This window comes from Saccopteryx bilineata, chromosome 4 (assembly GCF_036850765.1).
Source record: "Saccopteryx bilineata isolate mSacBil1 chromosome 4, mSacBil1_pri_phased_curated, whole genome shotgun sequence".
NCBI classification, from domain to species: domain Eukaryota; kingdom Metazoa; phylum Chordata; class Mammalia; order Chiroptera; family Emballonuridae; genus Saccopteryx; species Saccopteryx bilineata.
This window is the reverse complement of record NC_089493.1, coordinates 81618161-81640382: the sequence shown is the minus strand read 5'-3', so window position 1 is coordinate 81640382 and position 22222 is coordinate 81618161. Positions and strand designations below refer to the sequence as shown.

At 42.0% G+C, this 22222-nt stretch overlaps 1 protein-coding gene across 6 annotated transcripts in view; it reads left to right on the top strand.

The window, feature by feature from the left end:
* EIF2AK4 (eukaryotic translation initiation factor 2 alpha kinase 4) overlaps nt 1–22222 on the top strand; it is a 127669-nt gene that overhangs the window by 97742 nt on the left and 7705 nt on the right. For 4 of the 6 annotated variants that reach the window (XR_010731328.1, XM_066277129.1, XM_066277132.1 and 1 more), the window contains 8 exons: nt 2796–2966; nt 3685–3819; nt 7060–7167; nt 7793–7921; nt 9359–9445; nt 15752–15864; nt 19481–19539; nt 21028–21125. Coding sequence is in view for 4 of the 6 variants with exons in the window: in XM_066277129.1 (XP_066133226.1) it covers nt 2796–2966; nt 3685–3819; nt 7060–7167; nt 7793–7921; nt 9359–9445; nt 15752–15864; nt 19481–19539; nt 21028–21125 (900 nt within the window). In the remaining 2 variants the exon portion in view is untranslated. The remainder of the gene's footprint in view (nt 1–2795; nt 2967–3684; nt 3820–7059; nt 7168–7792; nt 7922–9358; nt 9446–15751; nt 15865–19480; nt 19540–21027; nt 21126–22222) is intronic. The other 2 variants (XR_010731329.1, XM_066277131.1) reach the window with 2 other exon arrangements.

Here is a 22222-nt window from a genome sequence, read left to right as displayed (position 1 = left end):
TAGAGCGTCGGCCTGGCATGCGGGGGACCCGGGAGATCAATTCCCAGCCAGGGCACATAGGAGAAGCGCCCATTTGCTTCTCCACCCCCCCCCTTCCTCTCTGTCTCTCTCTTCCCCCTCCCTCAGCCAAGGCTCCATTGGAGCAAAGATGGCCCTGGCGCTGGGGATGGCTCCTTGGCCTCTGCCCCAGGCGCTAGAGTGGCTCTGGTCTCGGCAGAGCGATGCCCCGGAGGGGCAGAGCATCACCCCCTGGTGGGCAGAGCATGGCCCCTGGTGGGCGTGCCGGGTGGATCCCGGTCGGGCACATGCGGGAGTCTGTCTGACTGTCTCTCCCCGTTTCCAACTTCAGAAAAATACAAAAAAAATAAAAAAAATAAAAAAATAAAACAACTTTCACAGGGCACATGTAGACCACAGTTTAAAGAAATCGCCCATACAGTTTGCAACCAAGGAAAGTAAACCAGATATAGTACATAGCACTAGGAATTCTAGAAATTCAGCTATGTAAATTTTAAATGTTAAATATTAGAGGTGATATTAATGATATACAGAGATCCAATGGCATACTATTCAAATGTGAAAAATAGTATTTATATGGCACCCAAGACATGAACACAGTACATACCTACATTCACAAGTAGTCCCATGTATCAATAGCTCAAAGAATCTGCTCAAGAAACTGCCCAGTTCAGTCATACCCCCAAAGGTTAAAGCCCAAGGGGTTCTTTGAACTAATGTCACATTTCAAAAAAGATTTCACATTTGCACAGGAAAGCTTCACTGGGTGCTAAAGTGTCAGCTCCTTTTTGCTAACTCTGCTCAGTGGTCATTTGATAATGATAAGCATTAGTTCAAAGTTATATGATCACTTTAAAATAGAACAATTAGTATCTAATAAAGGTAGTTGGTACCCTGTTTAAAAATAGAACTCTACTGACCAGTGGTGGTGTAATGGATAAAGCATCCACCTGGAATGCAGAGGTCATCGGTTCGAAACCCTGGGCTTCCCTGGTCAAGGCACATATGGGAATTGATGCTTCCTGCTCTTCTCTCTCTTTTCGTCTCTCTCCTCTATAAAAATTTGAATTAAAAAAAAACAATAACTTAAAAAAAAATTTTTAATATAAATAAATAAAAGGGGAGTAGAAATATTGCAAGAGGTTCAAATATCTGGCTCAGTTTTATTCTACAAATGAGGTGCTGAGGCCCAAAGAGATATTGTGAGTTGTCCAAAGTAAGTTGATGATACGGTGAGGACTCAAATCTGGGAGTGTTGACTCTACTGTTTCTAATATTTTGTTAATGGGAATTTCTTTTCTTTTTTTTTTGTATTTTTCGGAAGTGAGAAGTGGGGAGAAAGATAAACAGACTCCTGCATGCACCCAACCGGGATCCACCCGGCATGCCCACCAGGGGGCGATACTCTGCCCATCTGGGGCATTGTTCTGTTGCTATCGGAGCCATTCTAGCACCTGAGGCGGAGACCATGGGGCTGTCTGCAGCACCCAGGCCAACTTTGCTCCAAAGGAGCCTTGGCTGCAAGAGGGGAAGAGAGAGAAAGAGGAAGGAAAGGGGGAAGGGTGGAAAAGCAGATGGGCACTTCTGTGTGCCCTGACCAGGAATCAAACCCAGGACTTCCACACACACTGGCCAACACTCTTGTCGCTGAGCCAACCAGCCAGGGTCGTTAATGGGAAAATTTAATGTTAAAACTTACTGAGAAGAAATAACTTTATTAAGAAAATATTTAAATGAGACAATTTTTTAATTATTTTATTTTTAGTAAGACTGTAGATTTTAACACTGAACTTTTTAAAAAATACAAATGTAGGCCCTGGCCAGTTGGCTCAGTGGTAGAGCATTGGGCTGGCTTTGAGTAGAGCATTGGATCCCGGTCAGGCACATGCAGGCGTGTCTTTGATTCCCCACTTCTCACTTCAGAAAAATACAAAAAAAAAATACAAATGATTTATGACTATTATATTAAAACTATATTAAGACAACTCTTCCATCAACTCTGTTTCCAGGTGCCAATTTAGAGCTGAGCCAGCTTCTTCCTGCCTATAGCCTTAAAATAGCTATCATTTTGTCTCTTAATAATTTCCACTTTAGCTCCTGGGAGTATTCTCTCTGTCATTAGGATCCCAATTATTTCCTCTTTACCTGCTCTGTGCTAGCAATTGTGCCTGGCCCTCAGCAAGATCACCGCAGGCCCCGCCTCTCCTGGGGAGGACAGTGTGTGCAGCTGGTGGGAGCTGGGAACTGGGACCAAGGTCCTGGAAGGACAGAAGGGGAGGTGCCTGCAGCACATGAAATCTGAGCCGCATCCCCCAGCTACAAATAGGAATCATTCAAGGAAAGTGTAGAGAGGGGATTTATTCCTCGGAGTTGTATTAGAACAAGTCAGACTTTGCCTTCCTGCCTCCTCCCCGTTTGTGTGCCTGTAATGGGAATTCATGAGATTGGGGATGGGTAGGGAAACAGTACTGGCTTGAAAATATACAATAAAGGCTCTGCTAGAGCCAAGGTCTGCTCTATGCGGTCAGCATTAACTATGATAAGTGTGTGACTAAAAATGAACTTTGAGGAAGTGCCTGAAGCACTTCTGCAGGGCGCCTTACAGTCGCTGGAAAAGGATAATCCTCATCTGGGATTGTGGAAAAGGCTAAAATCGGCTTCAACTACAAAATCCTTCTCCTGGCGGTGTAAGGGCCCTGCTGAGTGTACAAAATACAGTGCAAAGTAAGTCCTCCCTGGCGTGGACTGGGAGCTAACTGTGCCTCTTTGCTTTCCAGCTCTGTCGACTCTACAAATTTATTGAGCAGAAGGGAGATTTGCAAGATCTAACACCAACAATAAATTCATTAATAAAACAAAAAACAGGTGTTGCCCAATTGGTGAAGTATGGCTTGAAAGATCTAGAAGAGGTTGTTGGACTGTTGAAGAAGCTTGGCATAAAGTTACAGGTTTGGCATTGTTTGATTCTGGCAGTACAGATATGTAGCATTAATAATAGCACAAGAGGGAAATGGGTTTTATTTATTAATGCTAATAAACATTTTATTTCTCCAGAAGAGCTCTGCTCTCTACATTTTTTTTTTCTTTTTTTTTTAAGTGCGAGGAGGGGAGATAAACAGACTCCCACATGTACCCCAACCAGGATTCCCCTGCAGCCCTGTCAGGGTCGATGTTTGAATCAGTTGAGCTATTCTTAGCACCTGAGACTCAAGTTTGAACTATCCTCTGCACTTGGGGCTTGACACTCGAGCCAATTGAGCCACTGGCTGCAAAAGGGTTGCTTCTCATGTGTGGTTGCTTCTCATGTGTGTCCTGACCAAGGATTGAACCCAGGATGTCTGTATGCTGGGCCAATACTCTATCCAATGAGCCAGCCTGCCAGGGCCTGTTCTCTACATTTTGGAACATTTGATATCTATTAATAATTTTGGCTTAAATCAAAATTTCTGTGCAAGCATCATGATTCCTTTTGTGCAGCAATTCTTATTGTGTCAGTTGGCCTCAGAGGAGTGATTAAAGAGCAGTTTCTCTTACTTGGCGGGCTACAGTGAAACAGACTTTGTGCCAGATCTTACTGACTATTTGGTTTATGCTGTACAGATTGTTCTGATGCTATTGATGGAAAACAGTGCCTTTGACACATTTGTGTGGCATTTTACTTGACAGATCTTGATCAATCTGGGCTTGGTTTACAAGGTGCAGCAGCACAGTGGGACAATCTTCCAGTTTGTGGCGTTCATCAGACGGAGGCAAAGGGCTGTATCTGAAATCCTTGCAGCGGGTGGCAGATACGATCTGCTGGTGAGAGCTGGCCCTAGATTTGTTGATATGTTCTGGCTTGATTTTACTTCTTCATAAACTTGTTCTGAATTTTTTTCAAACCTATAAAAAATTGAACCAGTGGTATAATTGAACATTGTATATCTTTCATCTAGGAATAGAAATGTTTTGTGAACCACACGTGTAATATGTTTAAACTTTTATTTTAAAATAGATTTACAGGAAGTTGCAAAGATAATAGAGAGGTATGTGTACCTTTTGCTCAGTTTCTTCCGCTGTTTAAACCTGGCAAAGCTCTAATAAATATCAACACCAGGAAATGGATATTGGTTTACTGCAGTGGTTCTCAATTTTTTTGAAGTCAGGGCACATTTAAAATCCTACAAATGCCTGATGAGGCGGTGGCGCAGTGGATAGAGCATCGGACTGGGATGCAGAGGACCTAGGTTTGAGACCCTGAGGTCGCCAGCTTGAGCACGGGCTCATCTGGTTTGAGCAAAGCTCACCAGCTTGGACCCAAGGTCGCTGGCTCGAGCAAGGGGTTACTCAGTCTGCTATAGCCCCGCGGTCAAAGCACATATGAGAAAGCAATCAATGAACAACTAAGGTGTCGCAACGAAAAACTAATGTTGATGTTTCTCATCTCTCTCCGTTCCTGTCTGTTCCTATCTGTCCCTCTCTCTGACTCTCTCTCTGTCTTTGTAAAAAAATAAAATAAAATCCTACAAATAATTGTAAGCAGACTATATACAAATTTCTGAGAAATATGTTATAATAATTAAGTCAAATATTAAAGAAAAAAAAATAAAGTTTAAGCTTGCTTTTATGGTAATTAAACAAAATGAATACGACAAAATTAAATTTATTCTGACATTAAAAAACATTTTTATGGCCCTGGCCGGTTGGCTCAGCGGTAGAGCGTCGGCCTGGTGTGCGGGCGACCCGGGTTCGATTCCCAGCCAGGGCACATAGGAGAAGCGCCCATCTGCTTCTCCACCCCCCCCCCTTCCTCTCTGTGTCTCTCTTCCCCTCCCGCAGCCAAGGTTCCGTTGGAGCAAAGATGGCCCGGGCGCTGGGGATGGCTCCTTGGCCTCTGCCCCGGGCGCTAGAGTGGCTCTGGTCTCGGCAGAGCGACGCCCGGAGGGGCAGAGCATCGACCCCTGGTGGGCGTGCTGGGTGGATCCCGGTCGGGCGCATGCGGGAGTCTGTCTGGCTGTCTCCCCGTTTCCAACTTCAGAAAAATACAAAAAAAAAAAAAAATTTGTTACATTTTTTGAGTTACGCTTTTTAGAATTCATAAAAGGATTGAAAAATGACAAAAAAGTTATCTTTTTATATATATAGATACATTCTTAGTAAGATTTTACTCTTAACTGTGTTGAGTGCAGAAAAACCCCACCATACATATCATCTTAACTTTACACCAAAGGATAGAAGAAACTTGCCTCCACTCTTTCTGGGGAACATGGGGGGTAGTGTAAACAATCTAGCACCACAGCTTAATAGCCTTTTACAACCTAATCAGACAAGTGAGGTGGGGGGTTGGGCAGACTGTCAGCTTACAGCCAATTCCCCACACCTCTGTCCCCCAAAAATCTAAACTCCAAAAATCCTGTTGGTTTTTTGGTCCCCAACAGGCACATATTTCTCTGGAATACCATAGGGCACACCTGGAAATCTTCTAGGATGCACCAGTGCACCCTGGCACACACTTTGAGAACCACTGGTTTACTGTATGTGTATAATTCTGTGCCATTTTATTCAAGTAGAGATTCCCGTAACCACCAATGAAGTGTAGAGCCTTATCTGTATGTCCCTTTATCCTGTCCCCCATTTATAATGTAATTGTCTTAAATACTTTCTCTACGTACATTGAGATCCACATCAGACAAGGTTATGCTTATTACTTTCTCAAACTCTGAGAAACTCAAGAGAAGGAGAAAGTCTATTGTATTCCGCTAACTCTTCTGATTTCTGATAAGAAATATGCGGTTATTTGAATTATTTTTCTCCTATAGAAAAGGTGATTCTCACTAGATGGTTTTAAAGAGTTTTGTTTTTTAATTTATCTTCGAGTTTGAAGTTTAGTTATGATGCGTCTTGGCTGGAACAGAGCAGCTGTTGTCTAAGTTTTCTGTCCTGTTGGGTGGCCCCTTTTTTTGGTCTTTTGGCCAGAAAAAGGTTTTCTTTGGGACTTTTTTGGGTTTTTTTCCTTGGCATGTCTGGGTTGCCAGTTTCTGCAGCACCCAAACCAAGATATACTAAGCAAAGACTAAACCCAGGGAACTAGCCACATGACATACGGTTCCTGGCCAGTCTGCCGCCTCCTCTCCACTTCAGAATCTAATGTTTGTTTTATATGTAGTGTGCAGGGTTTTTAGCTGTATTAAAGCAGGAGGAATAGGGGGAAGTATATTTACCCAACTTGGGTCCAGAACCTATATGTTACATCTTATTTTTTTTATTTTATTTTATTTTTTTTACAGAGACAGAGAGTCAGAGAGAGGGATAGATAGGGACAGACAGACAGGAACGAAGAGAGATGACAAGCATCAATCATTAGTTTTTCGTTGTGGCACTTTAGTTGTTCATTGATTGCTTTCTCATATGTGCCCTGACCACGGGTCTTCAGCAGACCGAGTAACCCCTTGCTCCAGCCAGCGACCTTGGGTCCAAGCTGGTGAGCTTTGCTCAAACCAGTTGAGCCCGCGCTCAAGCTGGCAACATCAAGGTCTCGAACCTGGGTCCTCCACATCCCAGTCCGACGCTGTATCCACTGCGCCACCACCTGGTCAGGCTATATGTTGCATATTAGATTACCTACTAATATCAAATAAGTAAAAAGAAACAAGAGGAATTAATTTTAATATTTCATTTAATACAGTATATTGAAAATATTATTTCAACATGTAATCAAACATTTTTAAGTTATTAGTGAGCTATTTTACAGTCCTTTTTTATTTGGAATCTTTGCAACCAGTGTGTATTTCACATACAGCATGTCAGTTCAGATGAACCATATTTCAAGTGTTCAAGCCACGTGTGGCAAGTGGTTGCCATGTTGAACAGCGCAGTCCTAGATGTAACATTTCCCTAAGTTTGCATGTGTGCTTGCTTCTCTCTCTTCACACACACACACACGACTTTCTGTTGACCCTTTGATGATAATTTGCTGAGAGTGCATGCCCTCTAATCATTGCTTTGCCCATAATTGCAATTTCTTCTCTATTTCATAATGAGAGCCATGTGTCTTTCTCGCAGATTCCCCAGTTTAGAGGACCACAGGCTCTGGGGCCAGTTCCCACTGCCACTGGGGTGAGCATAGCTATAGACAAGATATCGGCTGCTGTCCTCAACATGGAAGAACCTGTAAGTTCTGGCTTTGCTTTCCAGTGTGCCTTTAGTCATCTTTTATTATAGTAGTCATTTACATGGATCCCCAAATGTGGCATTGATACTTGGGTTTGGGGAATTATCTCTGCCATGATAGATAAGCCTAAAACTTGGTGTGAGTCCTTGCATTTCAGTCCTTAGCCTCTAGCTAAGGGACCTCAGATAATTCATCCTTTCTTTCCTAGCCTCACTCTCCTCATCTGTAGTTAGCTATGTGTGAGGTGTTATAGTTGTTAACAGACATATCGACACATCAAAGCCCCTTGCTCAGAAATCCTGCTGTACTCTACAGTGCTAAAAATGATTCTTTTTCCTTTGTGTATTTAAGCAAGATTAGTTTCTCAGAGGAAAAGTATCATCCAGATTGATGACTTAGGGGAGCTGAAATAATTTCTATCTTAAAAGACCAACATTAAAGTTTTTTTTACTGTGCTTTTTTTTTACTATAAAATTTTGAAGTAAAGGCTTCTGCACATATTTTGCTGTAGAAGATTTCAAAATGCCAGTCTGCACATGAATGCTGTTTCCCTTCTGATGCCAGTACCGCCTATATGCCTGTAGTCTGGCTCTTCTAAGTATCATCACTGTGTTTCTGATCCAGGTTACAGTAAGCTCTTGTGACCTCCTGGTTGTGAGTGTTGGCCAGATGTCCATGTCCAGGGCCATCAACATAACCCAAAAACTCTGGACGGCAGGAATCATGGCAGAAATAATGTACGACTGGTCACAGGTAATGAAACAAAAAGCACCAATCATCCTCTACCGCTTTGGGTTCTCACACTCTTATCTCTGTGGTTACGGTTGCTTCCTGTAGTATTTTCTGATTGCCTTAGTAACAAGTCACCACAAACTTAGTGGTTTAAAACACAAGTTTATTAGCTTACATTCTAGAATTCAGAAGTCTGAAACCAGTATTAACTGAACTCAACTCAAGGTATTGATAGTTATTCCTTCTGAAGTCTCTGCTAGGAGAGTCTCCATTTCTTTGTCATTTCCAGCTCCTAGAGGCTGCCTGCATTCTTTGGCTCATGGCCCCATCCTCCATCTTCAAACTTGACAGTGTAGCAGCACCTTTCCTCTTTGATCTATGCATGTCCTTATGTCTCTCTCTAACTCTGACCCTCCTGTCTCCTTCTTACAAGAACCCTTGTGATTACACTTGGCCCACCCAGATAACCCAGGATAATCAACCCCCCTCTAGAGCCTTAACTTTAATACATCTGCAGAGTTCCTTGTACCATGTAAGGTAGTATATTTACAGGATCTGGGGATTAAAACATGGATACATTTGTAATCCATTATCCAGCCTACCACATTTCCCAAAGGCATTCTGCGTTTAATGTGTTTGGCTGCTTTATATCCTCAGACCTCCCATCGCTGACTACTCACTTGCCTACGTGGGGCCTTTAGATAACTTCTCTACTGCCATGAGCGGATCACCAAAGGGGTGAAGGGATTGCACCCGTAGGTGATCATCCAGGTTGTACACATGTCCACTCGCACTCAAGGTACCCCAGAGCCTGAAGAGGTACTTGGGGAAGCAGAGCCTCACCCGCCCTCCTGCTACTTTCACATTACCTACCAAGTGGTTTCTGAAGCTGCTACTGTCCTTTTTTGTGTTATATAAAAATTCATGACAGAAGTAGGTTGAGTGATAGTTTTCAATCTTTTGAAACAGCAGTATCCTCTTTCATCTGTTAACTTGTTTCATAAATGGTTAGAGAAGTGCTCTGTCTTAGTGAACTGTAAGCCCAGTAATGGTGACTTAAATCCTGCACAGTGATATCCACGTGCAGACTTCTCTGCTCTGATGTTCTCTGCTTTATGATTCAGTTCTGCTGTTCACCTTCCACCAGTTTCTTTTGTTACCTTTGTTTTCCTCAAAGGCCTCTGTGTGTGTGAGAGAGAGAGAGAGAGAGAGAAAAAAACTTTTACTGTATCCTGACTACATTGATTGCTCACAGCCCCTTAGAACTATAGTGAAAGTAATGAAAACAAGAGAGCTTATTCCTCCTTTGAATTCTGTACACTTCTTTCTTAATATTTATAACCCCTGAGGTCAGCATGTTCACTTTGAGAATGCAGTTGAACACAGTGTTTTCATTCTTTTTAATCCTTGAAGCTGCACCAGGTGCTCTGTGTTCATTTCATACGCTGTTTGTTTCAGTCCCAGGAGGAATTACAGGAGTACTGCAGACATCATGAGATCACCTACGTGGCCCTCGTCTCAGATAAAGAAGGAAGCCATGTCAAGGTAAAGACCAGAGGAAATCTTTCACAATTCAATAGATTTCCAAAACTCTGTGTTCATATTAGAGCAAATTTTTGTCCTTGTTTTTTTTTTACAGAGGCAGAGATAGACAGGGACAGACAGACAGGAACGAAGAGAGATGAGAAGCATCAATCATCAGTTTCTCGTTGCGCGTTGCTACTTCTTAGTTGTTCATTGATTGCTTTCTCACATGTGCCTTGACCGCGCGCCTTCAGCAGACCAAGTAACCCCCTGCTGGAGCCAGCGACCTTGGGTCTAAGCTGGTGAGCTTTTGCTCAAGCCAGATGAGCCCGTGCTCAAGCTGGCGACCTCGGGGTCTCGAACCTGGGTCCTTCCGCATCCCAGTCCGACGCTCTATCCACTGCGCCACCACCTGGTCAGGCTTTGTTTTTCTCTTATAATAAGAATGGTTTAAATCTGTGTAAAGAAATCTTTTTATTGTAAAAAAAAGAAGAAGAAGAAGAAGGCCTGACCAGGCGGTGGCGCAGTGGATAGAGTATTGGACTGGGATGCAGAGGACCCAGGTTTGAGACCCCAAGGTCGCCAGCTTGAGTACGGGCTCAACTGGTTTGAGCAAAGCTCACCAGCTTGGACCCAAGGTCGCTGGCTTGAGCAAGGGGTTACTCAGTCTGCTGTAGCCTCCCAGTCAAGGTACATATGAGAAAGCAATGAATGAACAACTAAGATGTTGCAACAAAAAACTGATGATTGATGCTTCTCATATCTCTCCGTTCCTGTCTGTCCCTATCTATCCCTCTCTCTGACTCTGTCTCTGTAAAAAAAAAAAAAAGAAGAAGAAGAAAAAGAGGTATATGTCAGAGATAGTGTATGGCCTGCAAAGTCTAAAGTCTTTACTCTCTGGCCCTAAGCCAGGTGGTGGCCACCTGGCTTAGATCACTAATTATAGATTTTCTTCTTTTCTAAATATAAGCATTTATTCTGACCAGGAGTTGGTATAGTGGATAGAGCGTCAGCTTGGGATGCAGAGGACCCAGGTTCAAAGTACTCCACTGCTTGCTGTCCAATGTCTGAAAACCATTGTTTATATTTTTTCTGGTTTTCTAGTTTAAGGCAGGAGGGAAATTCTTGTAGTAGTTAATCCTTCATGGACAGATTTGGAAATCCCTACTACAAGTCTACGTGTTAGTCACAAAACCATAAATGGCCCTAAGTTCCACTAATCAAGCCTCTCAGCACAGTGATTGTTCCTGCAGTATTACCAAGAGATGACTGTCTAGCCTCTGCGGATAATTCCAGTGTCATAATGCACTGCTCTAATGGTTAGCACATTTTAGAAACTTCATTCGGAATCTGCTTACCAAAATTTATACTCACTGGTCCTAGTTCTACCCTCTAAAGTAGTCAAGGTGTAACACATCTAATTTTTCTTCCTTCTCTCAACTACCTTCGAGGAAATTTTAGAAGACGGCTGCCATGCCCCTTTAACTGCTCTTTTCTGGTGTAAGCATTGCAGTTACTTAAGCCATTCCTCATAACATGGTTTCCAGATCCTTGACCCTCTTGACCTCCCTTCTAGATGCACTTAACTTTGTCAATGTCTGTCTTTTAATGTGATACGAAAATTCTACAAAGTGCTCTAAGCATGTTCTTACTAAATTGGAAGGGTCTCTGACCTCCCTCAGTATAGATACCATTTCTCCTAATATAGCCTACAAGTGAGCTCTTATCAACCATGTGTTTCTTTCCACTCCTACTAAATTTAGCATCACCTAAAACCTATTAGGCTTTCCACAGTTACAACCATGTCAGGCTGGCCTTCTATACTGAGGGCTTCAATTTCAGGACTTCACATTTATCACCATTAAATGTGATCTTGTTCATTTTAACATTGTTTCAGCATGTCCAGCTCTTTTTAGTCTTGCTTCTGCCTCTGTTAATGATGGATCAATAGCATCATTTTCCTATTTGAAGGGCAAGGCATCACTTTATTCACCCATTCAGAAAATGCATTTTAAGCATTCAGTGTGGGAGGGATTAAAATTAGGTCCTTGAAGGACAGAGGGACATTTAAGCCACAGGCCCTGCTATTGAGGATCCTATAATCTGGTAAGGGACAGAAGACATTTGTGCATGATTATGACCTAGAAAATGCTAAATGCTAAATGAAAATCTTACAGAGAAAGTTCTCTGAGGGTTCACCGGCCCAGCAGATTATTTCAGAGGTAGCGAGGATGTCTTCAGGGTGGAGATGGGATTTATGCGGATCCTCATGGATAGGCAGGATATAGGTATGTGCTGAAGGAATAGCAAAGGTAATAGTAGTTCTTGCAGTAGATTGTCCAGAAGTTAGAGGCAGGCCAGCAGAGAACTATTCTGGTATTACCCTCAATAGTCTATTTTGGGTATAACAGTATTGTAAAGAAGGGGACTTCAGCAGGAAACATGGTTCTAGGTAGATCATGGAGATCAAAAATACCAAACCAAGAAATTTAGACTGTATTTAGCTATTAGTAGGGAGCCAGTGTATATTTTTAAGAGAAGGGGACATCAGAATTGTATATGAGAAAAATTAATCTGCAGAGATGTGTAGTAAGGCAGTGGTCCCCAACCCCCAGGCCGCGGACCGGTACTGGTCTGTGGGCCATTTGGTACCTGTCAGCAGAGAAAGAATAAATAACTTACATTATTTCCATTTCATTTATATTTAAATCTGAATGATGTTTTATTTTTAAAAAGTGACCGGATTCCCTCTGTTACATCCGTCTAAGACTCACTCCTGACGCTTGTCTCGGTCACGTGATACGTTGCTGCTAAAATTAAACCCGTAAACTAGCAAAATGAGTGAAATACAAAATTCCATCGAAAGTTTTTTTGCGAAGTAGAAAAGGGCCAGTGAGGAGACAGAAGAAGAACCTATGACTTTGAAGAAAAAGAAGGCTTCATTTAACAGACAATACCAGGGGTCCTACTTGAAGTATGGATTTATCGCAACTGGTGATTCTCGCGCACCAAGGCCACTCTGCATAATATGTGGCGACCGGTTAAGTAATGAGGCAATGAAGCCTTCAGAACTGCTTCGCAACTTGGAGACCAAGCACCCTACTTTAAGAGACAAGCCTTCTGAGTATTTCAAAAGAAAAAAGCATGAACAAGAAGGACAGAAACAATTACTGGTGGCCACTACATCAATAAATGCGAATGCACTGAGAGCATCATACTTGGTGGCTAATCGTATTGCTAAGGCTAAGAAGCCATCCACCATTGGTGAAGAATTGATCCTTCCAGCCACTAAAGACATTTGTCGTGAGCTTCTAGGAGAGGCTGCGGTTAAAAAGATAGCACAGATGCCTCTTTCGGCTACCACCATCACACGGCGCATTGAGGAAATAGCAGAGGACATTGAATCTCAATTGTTGGAAAGGATTAATAAATCACCGTGGTATGCTCTCCAGGTTGACGAATCTACAGATATTGACAACAAGGCAATGCTACTTGTTTACATGTGTTATCTTTATCAAGAGGATGTGCATGAGGATATGGTATGTGCACTATCATTGCCAACCAAAACCACAGCCGCAGAACTATTTAAATCACTGGATGACTATACATCAGGAAAACTGAAATGGTCTTTTTGTGTCGGCATATGCACAGATGGAGCTGCTGCCATGACCGGAAGGATGTCTGGTTTAACTACTCTGATTAAGGAGGTTGCACCTGAAGCGAGTCTACGCATTGTGTCATTCACAAGGAAATGCTGGCTAGCCGAAATTATACCACCGGAACTTAACAGCGTATTGAATGTCATTAGAGTTAACCACATCGCCCTGGCCAGTTGGCTCAGCGGTAGAGCGTTGGCCTAGCGTGTGGAGGACCCGGGTTTGATTCCCGGCCAGGGCACACAGGAGAAGCGCCCATTTGCTTCTCCACCCCTCCGCCGCGCTTTCCTCTCTGTCTCTCTCTTCCCCTCCCGCAGCCAAGGCTCCATTGGAGCAAAGATAGCCCGGGCGCTGGGGATGGCTCTGTGGCCTCTGCCCCAGGCGCTAGAGGTTGCAACATGGCGATGCCCAGGATGGGCAGAGCATCGCCCCCTGGTGGGCAGAGCCTCGCCCACGGATCCCGGTCGGGCGCATGCGGGAGTCTGACTGTCTTTCCCTGTTTCCAGCTTCAGAAAAATGAAAAAAAAAAAAAAGTTAACCACATCAAAGCACACACCCTTCACTCCACCTGTTCGAGCAGCTTTGTGAGGAAATGAACGCGGAGCACAGATACCTTCTCTTATACACAGAAATAAGATGGTTATCCCGAGAGAGGTCCCTGGCCAGAGTGTTTGAATTATGAGAGCTGCTGCAGAGATTTCTCTCAGAAAAAAAGTCACTGCTAACAGCACATTTCAGTGACAAGGAATGGGTCGCAAAACTCACTTGTGCGACATATTTAACTTCCTCAGTGAACTCAATCAGTCACTTCAGGGGAAAATGACAGCTGTCAAGTTGGCAGATAAAGTAGCTGCATTTAAAGCCAAACTGAATTTGTGGGGACGACACGTGAGCAGGGGTATATTTGACATGTTTCAAACATTTGTGGGAATTTTGGAAGAGACTGAGCCCAAGCCTTCATTGTCCCAGCTGGTGCACGATCACCTGTATTTGCTTTTAAAAGAGTTTGAACGCTACTTCCCAACCACAAAAGACCCACGAATTGCCAAGTAATGGATCCGCGATCCATTTGTCAACAAACCAGGTGAATTCAGTGTGTCTATGCAAGAAGAGGATCAACTACTGGAGATCGCAAATGACGGCAGCCTTAAAAAGATGTTTGAGACTACAACTCTGCTGGTGTTCTGGATTAAAGTCATGGCAGAATACCCCGAGATCGCCACAAAAGCACTAAAAACCCTGTTGCCATTTCCAACATCCTATTTGTGTGAAGCAGGATTTTCTGCAGTGACAGCAACCAAAACAAAATTACGGAATAGACTGGACATAAGCAACACACTTTGGGTGTCATTGTCTCCCATTACCCCTAGATGGGACCCTCTCGTTGCAGACAAGCTCAGGGCTCCCACTGATTTAGCTTTATGGTTGTTGAGAGAGAGGCTACTATCTCTCATTCTATATAAACATTATAATAAATAACCCTTAACTTATAATATTCATAACAATGGTGAGTTGTATTTTTCATGCACTTTATATTTGTTTTTCTGTTGTATCTTATTTTTAAGGCATGTTTAAATGTTACCATAGCGACTGGAAAGTGTTTGGAGGCAGAGGATGTTACTCGTGTTATGTTGTTGGTGTGATGTTAAGAGGACGCTTCTAATAAAGTTGCATACGAGTACACAGTGGATTCATGTTTATTTTTATTGTCGTAGGTTCATGATTAGTAGCGAGCCTGAACCTATCATATTACATATTGATGTCAGACATGAAACGTTGTCAGAATAACAAATTTAAATACAGCCTGAATAATGAGGACATGCTCGTTCCTCCTTTAACTTAGCCCAATAAATATCATAAGTTCGACAATTATATTTTAAAATACCACAGTTTTTACAACAGTTGCATAATTTTATTTTGTACATTTATCCATCCCACCCTAAAGGCTGGTCCGTGAAAATATTTTCTGACATTAAACTGGTCCGTGGCCCAAAAAGGTTGGGGACCACTGTAGTAAGGAATGGAGTGAGGGGAAAATTGAAGACAAGGGTAGCAGTGAGAAGAAAATTGGTCTGTCCCCCAGCCAAGGCTAAGTGCTGGCTATGGGAATAAAGATGAAAGGGCAGGTTCCATAAAAGCAGGATAGGATGACAGTATTTGGGTTTGGAAAGAAGAGGGAGGAGTTGTAGAAACCTTGGCGACTAACCAGAGGATGTTTAAGGGGAAGAATATATGAGAGAGAGTTTGGGAATATATGGGGAGGGGAGGGGAGAGAGGAGAGAGGAGAGAGGAGAGAGGAGATATATAGGTGCTGGTTTGTCCTAACCTTTTCTTTTTAAATTCTCTCATCTATGATAAGCTTGATAAGCTGTTCTAGTCTGGACTTGGCTTTCTTCACAGACACACTTCGACATCCATGGCCAGATAATTCCTTGTGGGGGCTGCTCTCTAGTGCATTGTAGGATGTTTAGCAGTATGCCTAGCCTCTACTCACTAGATAGCCCCCAGTTATCACAACCAGAAATGTTTCTGAGCATGACCAAATGTCCTTTGGGGAGCAGAATCGCCCCTGGTTAAGAACCACCAATCTAGACTTGCCTTGTCTTACTGTAATATTCTGATTTAGCCTATTGGCTTCTGAAATAATGGATCTGTTTCATTCTTTCTTAAGGTTAAGTCTTTTGAGAAGGACAGGCAAACAGAGAAACGAGTGCCGGAGTGTGATCTTGTGGACCATGTTGTGCAAAAACTAAGGACTAAAGTTAGTGATGAAAGGACTAACAGGTAACCTTAATAATCAAAAGCCCAGAAAATCAGCTTCAACTATCTATGTAGAACGTATGCACATTTACTTTAGAAGTCAGTTTGATCCTTTTTGGAAATAAAGATAGGTCTGGATAACTTTCAGTTGAACCTTTCTATTGCTTCTAACTCAGCACTTTAATTATATGACCCCCCTATATAAAACTAGTTTTATCTTACTTGCAACATTTGTTCTCTAGAACATGTCAAAGAATTATCATTTTGACAGGCCTAAATTTACTGCCAGACTCTGCCATTATCTTATTTGCTCTGTTAATCAGTGAATTACGGTAGTGTTTTGTCAATGTGTTTGAAAGGTCTAATAGGGGCCTGACCTGTGGTGGCGCAGTGGATAAAATGTCAGGCTGGAACACTGAGGTCGCTGGTTTGAAACCCTGGGCTTGCCTGGTCAAGGCACATATGGGAGTTGATGCTTCCTGCTTCTCCCCCCTTCTCTCTCCCTCCCTCTCCCTCTCTCTCTCTCTCTCTCTCTCTCTAAAATGAAAAAGTTTAAAAAAAAACAGAAAGGTTTAATATGTTCTGGGAAGAGAGCTCATATACTCATGATGGGAATGTAAAGGTTCAACTTTCTGGATAGGAATTTAATAAAGTAAGATTTAAAAGCCTAAAAATTAAAAAAAAAAAGAAAAGAAAAAGAAATAACCCCATATTGCACTTTCAGGAATTTATAGTGAAAATTATTCCACAGGGATAGGTATGCAGATGTCTATCAAGGCATTGTTTATAATAGCAGTTCTCAAATTTTCTAGTCTCAGAACCCCTTTCTACCCTTAAAAATTGAGGACCTTGAAGAGCTTTGTTTATGTGGGTTAGCCCTTTCAATTATTTGTGTAAGAAATTAAAATGTAAACATTTTTTAAATACTTATTTTAAAATAACAGTAATAGCGCAGTGGTTAGAGCATCACCTGGGAGGCTGAGGACCCAGGTTCAAAACCCCAAGGTTGCCAGCTTGAGTGTGGGAATCCTAGACATGACCCTGTAGTCACTGGCTTGAAGCCAAGGTAGCTGGCTTGAGCAAGGGGTCACTGGCTCAGCTGGAGTCCCCCGGTCAAGATACATATGAGAAAGCTATCAATGAACAACTAAGGTGTCGCAACTATGAGTTGATGCCCCCCCTTACGCGCACACACAGGGAAAATATGGTAATAAACCCATTATATGCAAACCTAAATAACATTTTTAATGAAAAATAACTATATTATCCAAAACAAAGTATATTTAGTAAGAAGAGTGGTATTCTTTCACATTTTTGCAAATATCGTTAATGCATTGTTTTACATCTTTTTAATCTCTTTAATTCCTTAATAAAAGAACCTACATTGTCAATACCTGCTTATGCATTCAATTTCTTGTGATACCCCACATCATGTAGTCTCTGGAAAATTCAATTACACAATTCACAAAAGGATGAGAATAAAAAGGATATTTTTGGATTATTGTAAAAATAGTTTTCACCTTAAAAACCTCTTATAAAGAAATCTCAGGGACCTTCAGGAGTTGCTGGACCATACTTGAGAATCTCTCACTTACAGAATTATGATAACATGAAATACTGTAGTCTTTAAAAATGATGATTCTAATAAAGCCAAGTTGATTGACATGGAAGGATGTCCACAGATAGGATGTACGATCCCATTGTCTCAACCAGAATACACAGCCCTTACATATAAAAATGTCTAGAATAATACACCACATTTTTAACTTGTAATTATTTCCGGTTATTGGAATTACAAGGGATCTTAATTTTCTTTAAGCTGGTCTGTGTATTTGTTCCTCTTGTATATATTCATAATCAGAAACTATATATGTAATACTCTACCTTGTTTGGCTTACATCAGTGTTCTCAACCAGCAGCGATTGTGCCCTCCAGGGCACGTTTGGCAATATTTGCAGACATTTTTGTTTGTTACAACTAAGGGCGCTACTGTAATCTAGTAGAGACCAGGGATGCTGCTAGACATACAGGGAATAGGACTGACCACCCACCCCAACAAAGAATTATCTGGCCCAAAATGTTAATAGTGCCAATACTGAAAAATCATGGCTCATATAAAAATAATGTTTCTGCTTTCTTCTCCATCCCTGACTCCTTGCCACCCACCTGCATCCAGCTTGTATAAATTCATCATCGGGCTTTTCCTGAAGGAATATGTTTTTGATGTCACCAGGTACTACAGTTGCAGATCTAAATCAAAGACAGCAATTTAGAAGAGAATACAAAAAAGTCAACTAATAGTACATGACCATTTTTAAGACACTTAATAAAGCAGATGGGATTTAGTTTTAGCAGGAAAGGTTTAAAATTTTTTCTCCCATATGATTATTTCCATTTTCCCAAGATAGAGTGCTGTTGTGTCTCCTAAAGGCTATATGTTGCTTTGTTCTTTTAATTTTTAATTTATTGACTTTAGAAAGGGGTGGGGGGAGAAAGACACAGAGAGACAGGAACATCAGTCTGTTCCTGTATTTGCCCTGACCAGGAATCCAACCAGCAACCTCTGTATTTTGGGATGACGCTCTAACCAACCAAGCTATATGGCCAGGGCTTAATTCCCTCTTTAAAAAAATGTTTTTATTTATTGATTTTAAAGGGAGGGCGAGAGAGAAAAACATCAATTTGTTGTTCCATGTACTTATGCATTTGTTAGTTGATTTTTGTATATGCGCTGACCAGAGATGAAACCCACAACCTTGACATATTGGGACGATTCTCTAACCAACTGAGCTACCCCATCTGGGCTAAATTAACTCAGTCTTTGAAAGAACACCCATTCAGCTTTTGAAAGAATCTCCTTCTATGCTGAATGTTCTCCTGAGGGGGATTGCAAAGTTGCTGCCATTAACAAAGGTGGGCCTGCAAATACATCCTTGTATTGTGAGGGGAGCAGAACTAACACCCATTAAATTAGATTTTTTTTTTTTTAGATTTTATTTATTCATTTTAGAGAGGAAAGAGAGAGAGAGAGGAGGGGTGAGGAACAGGAAGCATCAACTCTCATATGTGCCATGACTAGGCAAGCCCAGGGTTTTAAACTAGCGACCCCAGTGTTCCAGGTCAACACTTGATCCACTGTGCCACCACAGGTCAGCCTTTTTTTTATTTTATTTACTGATTTTTAGAGAGAGGAGAGAGAATGAAAGAGAGGGAGGGAATGAAAAGAAGAGAGAGAAAGAGGGGGGAGAAACAGGACACATCAACTCATAGTTGCTTCCTGTATGTGCCTTGATGGGAATCCCAGGGTTTCAAACCAGCGACGTCAGCATTCCAGGTCAGCTCTTTATCCACTGTGAAATTAGGCGAAATTAGATTCTTATATTGAGTCAGGATTTCAAATCCAGCTGAATAAGTCAGAATGTTGTCTGTAGGCATTTAATTTGAAGTGATATCCCTTATAATTTTTACCTGCTCTTGACTAAATGCATAATTTAGTGCAAATTTGTTATTTTTCCTCACTAATAACCAATATTTTAAAATACTTTAATATAAAAAATGGTTCACTCTTAGTTCACTGTAAGTAATCTGTGTTGCTTTAGGTTTATTGACTGTTTTCTAATTGTTTTTGGTTGGTTTTTAGAGAAGCTTCCGATAATTTTGCAGTACAAAATCTGAAGGGATCATTTTCTAATGCTTCAGGTATAACTACTAATTATAATTTAAACATAATGCTTTTATGGATGTGTTTGTTTTCTGTAAGCACTTACGACTGTGGCTTGTTGCATCAAATATATTTTTTTAAATTAACATATATACAATTAATTGTCTCAAATGGAATTTATCCCTATGCTTTGAAACTCGTATCCTAGAAAGTGATAAAACAACTGGGCATTTGGTGACTTCTGGTCCTGGTATTGTCTTATGTATTATTTTTACAAGTGGTTTAATCTTTTTTCAACTTAGTTTCTAGTAGAGATTTATTAAATATGAATACTTCTCCTGGGAATTTTCCCCATACGGAGGATTGAAGAAAAGTATTTTGAAATCGCTTGGAGAAAGACACTACATACTTTGTTTTCATGAAAGCCAAACAGCAGCACTGGTGATAGTTATGCCCTATTATTTTTTAATGTTTATTTTATTGATTTGAGAGAGAGGAAGGGAGAGAGCAGGAGAGAGACAGGAACATCTGTTCCTGTATGTGCCCCGCCTGGGAATCGAACCGGGAACCTTTGCTCTTTGGAACGATGCAACTGAGCTCTCTGGCCAGAGCGACAGTTATGCCTTTAACTTCATCAGATCTTTCTTACTGAAAAAGAAATGTCCTAAAAATGTTAAGTCCATGAGAAGACCTGTGTGGCTTTTAACAGAATTGGGTGTTTTTGGTTCATTTCTGTTAGCACTGACTCTGCCACCATCAGATTTCAAATACTTTGAGAAATTTAAGGCAGTATTAGAGTTTCAGAGATAATGTTTTTTTTTCTGATGTTCATGAGGTTCGGGTGCCTCATATTGCCTCCCTATGCTTTTTGTCACCTCCCACTCCCACCTGAGGAGAGAAGGCTGTTGGTCTTGACAGAAGCATCAAAACTGCTGGCTGTGGCCCTGGCCGGTTGGCTCAGCGGTAGAGCGTCAGCCTGGTGTGCAGGAGTCCCGGGTTCGATTCCCGGCCAGGGCACACAGGAGAAGTGCCCATCTGCTTCTCCACTCCTCCCCCTCTCCTTCCTCTCTGTCTCTCTCTTTCCCTCCCGCAGCCAAGGCTCCATTGGAGCAAAGATGGCCCCAGCGCTGGGGATGGCTCTGTGGCCTCTGCCTCAGGCACTAGAATGGCTCTGGTCGCAACATAGCGATGCCCCGAATGGGCAGAGTGTCGCCCCCTGGTGGGCGTGCCGGGTGGATCCCAGTCAGGCGCATGCGGGAGTCTGTCTGACTGTCTCTCCCCGTTTCCAGCTTCAGAAAAATGCAAACAAAAAAAAAACAAAAAAACCCAGAAACTGCTGGCTGTTGAGGTTCTGAGTTCTCCCTGAGCAAGTGCAGGCAGTTTCAGAGAGAAAGCAAGGCCCAGACAAAATCTAGCCCATAGAATTACCCCAGAGTGGTCTCTTATCAGTATCTCTGTCCTTTCTGTGATGTGTTACGGAACACGGGAACAGATAAGGCCATGAATTCTGAAATTCTTTGTTTCAGGTCTGTTTGAAATCCATGGAGCAGCAGTTGTTCCCATTGTGAGTGTGATAGCCCCGGAGAAGCTGTCAGCCAGCACGAGGCGGCGGTACGAAACTCAGGTACACATCAGAGTGTCCAAGGCTTTCTAATGTGGCCACAAAGGAGGAAAAAAACAAGAAAGGAAAATACAAAACAGTTTCCTGGAAATATTTTCCTTCCCACTTCCTTCACTTGGCAGCTTCTGAGAGTTTCAATACAAAGCATCTCTGGTGCCAGGATTTTGCCCCATCTGTCCTCCAGAGCGGCGTCAGTGTGGCCTGTGGGCACATAGAAAGCAGCAGCTGTTGTCAGAATTACTGGATCTAAACAAAAAGTTTCTGATAGGGCTCTAGTGGCAGATGGGGCTTGTTTTGCTTTAAATAACAAAGCAGAAGAAATTTATGCCAAGACTTGAGGCAGACTTCTCATTGCATACATATCTTTGGTATCTGTCATATGCTTGATTTGTGCTAAGTGCTGTGTAAACCATAAAAGACACAGAACATGGCCCCACTCAACGAGTTGATAACCTCAGAGCATATGCATTTTATAACTGAAGAACAGTAGATGAAAATAAGCAACAGAATGCCAAATTAAATATATTTGAGTGTTAGAGTGTACTACAGACAGACGGGTGAGACAGGTCAGAGTGTGCTTCACAGAGGTGGTCCCTGAGGAGCTGAAGGAGGCAGGGAGGAAAGGTCAGGGTATTCCAAATGGGAGGGACGGTAGGAAAGGCCGCGTGGACAGTGCTAAAGAGCGTAGTAAGGGCACTGGCCTCACTTGGGAAGAGGGTGTTAGTCATTTTTTAGAAATGTAATTAGATTTAAATACAAAAGATCAGGTTGGGTGGAAACTCATTTTTCACATCTTTCTACCATATTTCAGTTTCATGTTCTCACTGCTGTGACCTTCCCCTTTTTCCAAATTTAGCTCTGATGTGCATCGTTTCACTGCAGGGAGCTTTTACTAGATGTCACTTCAGAATTATAAAGAAATAAGCAATTAGGTGGGTTATTAAGTAAATTATAAAGATAGGCTATAAAATCTCATTTCCCCTGGGATCATAATAGGATCCACATACATCTGAGGTGGATTAAGAGCAAGTCCTAGAATAGTATTTCGGATCCCTTCTAGGCCTTGGTATGTTACCTGTGATTGTTTCCTGGAACAGGAT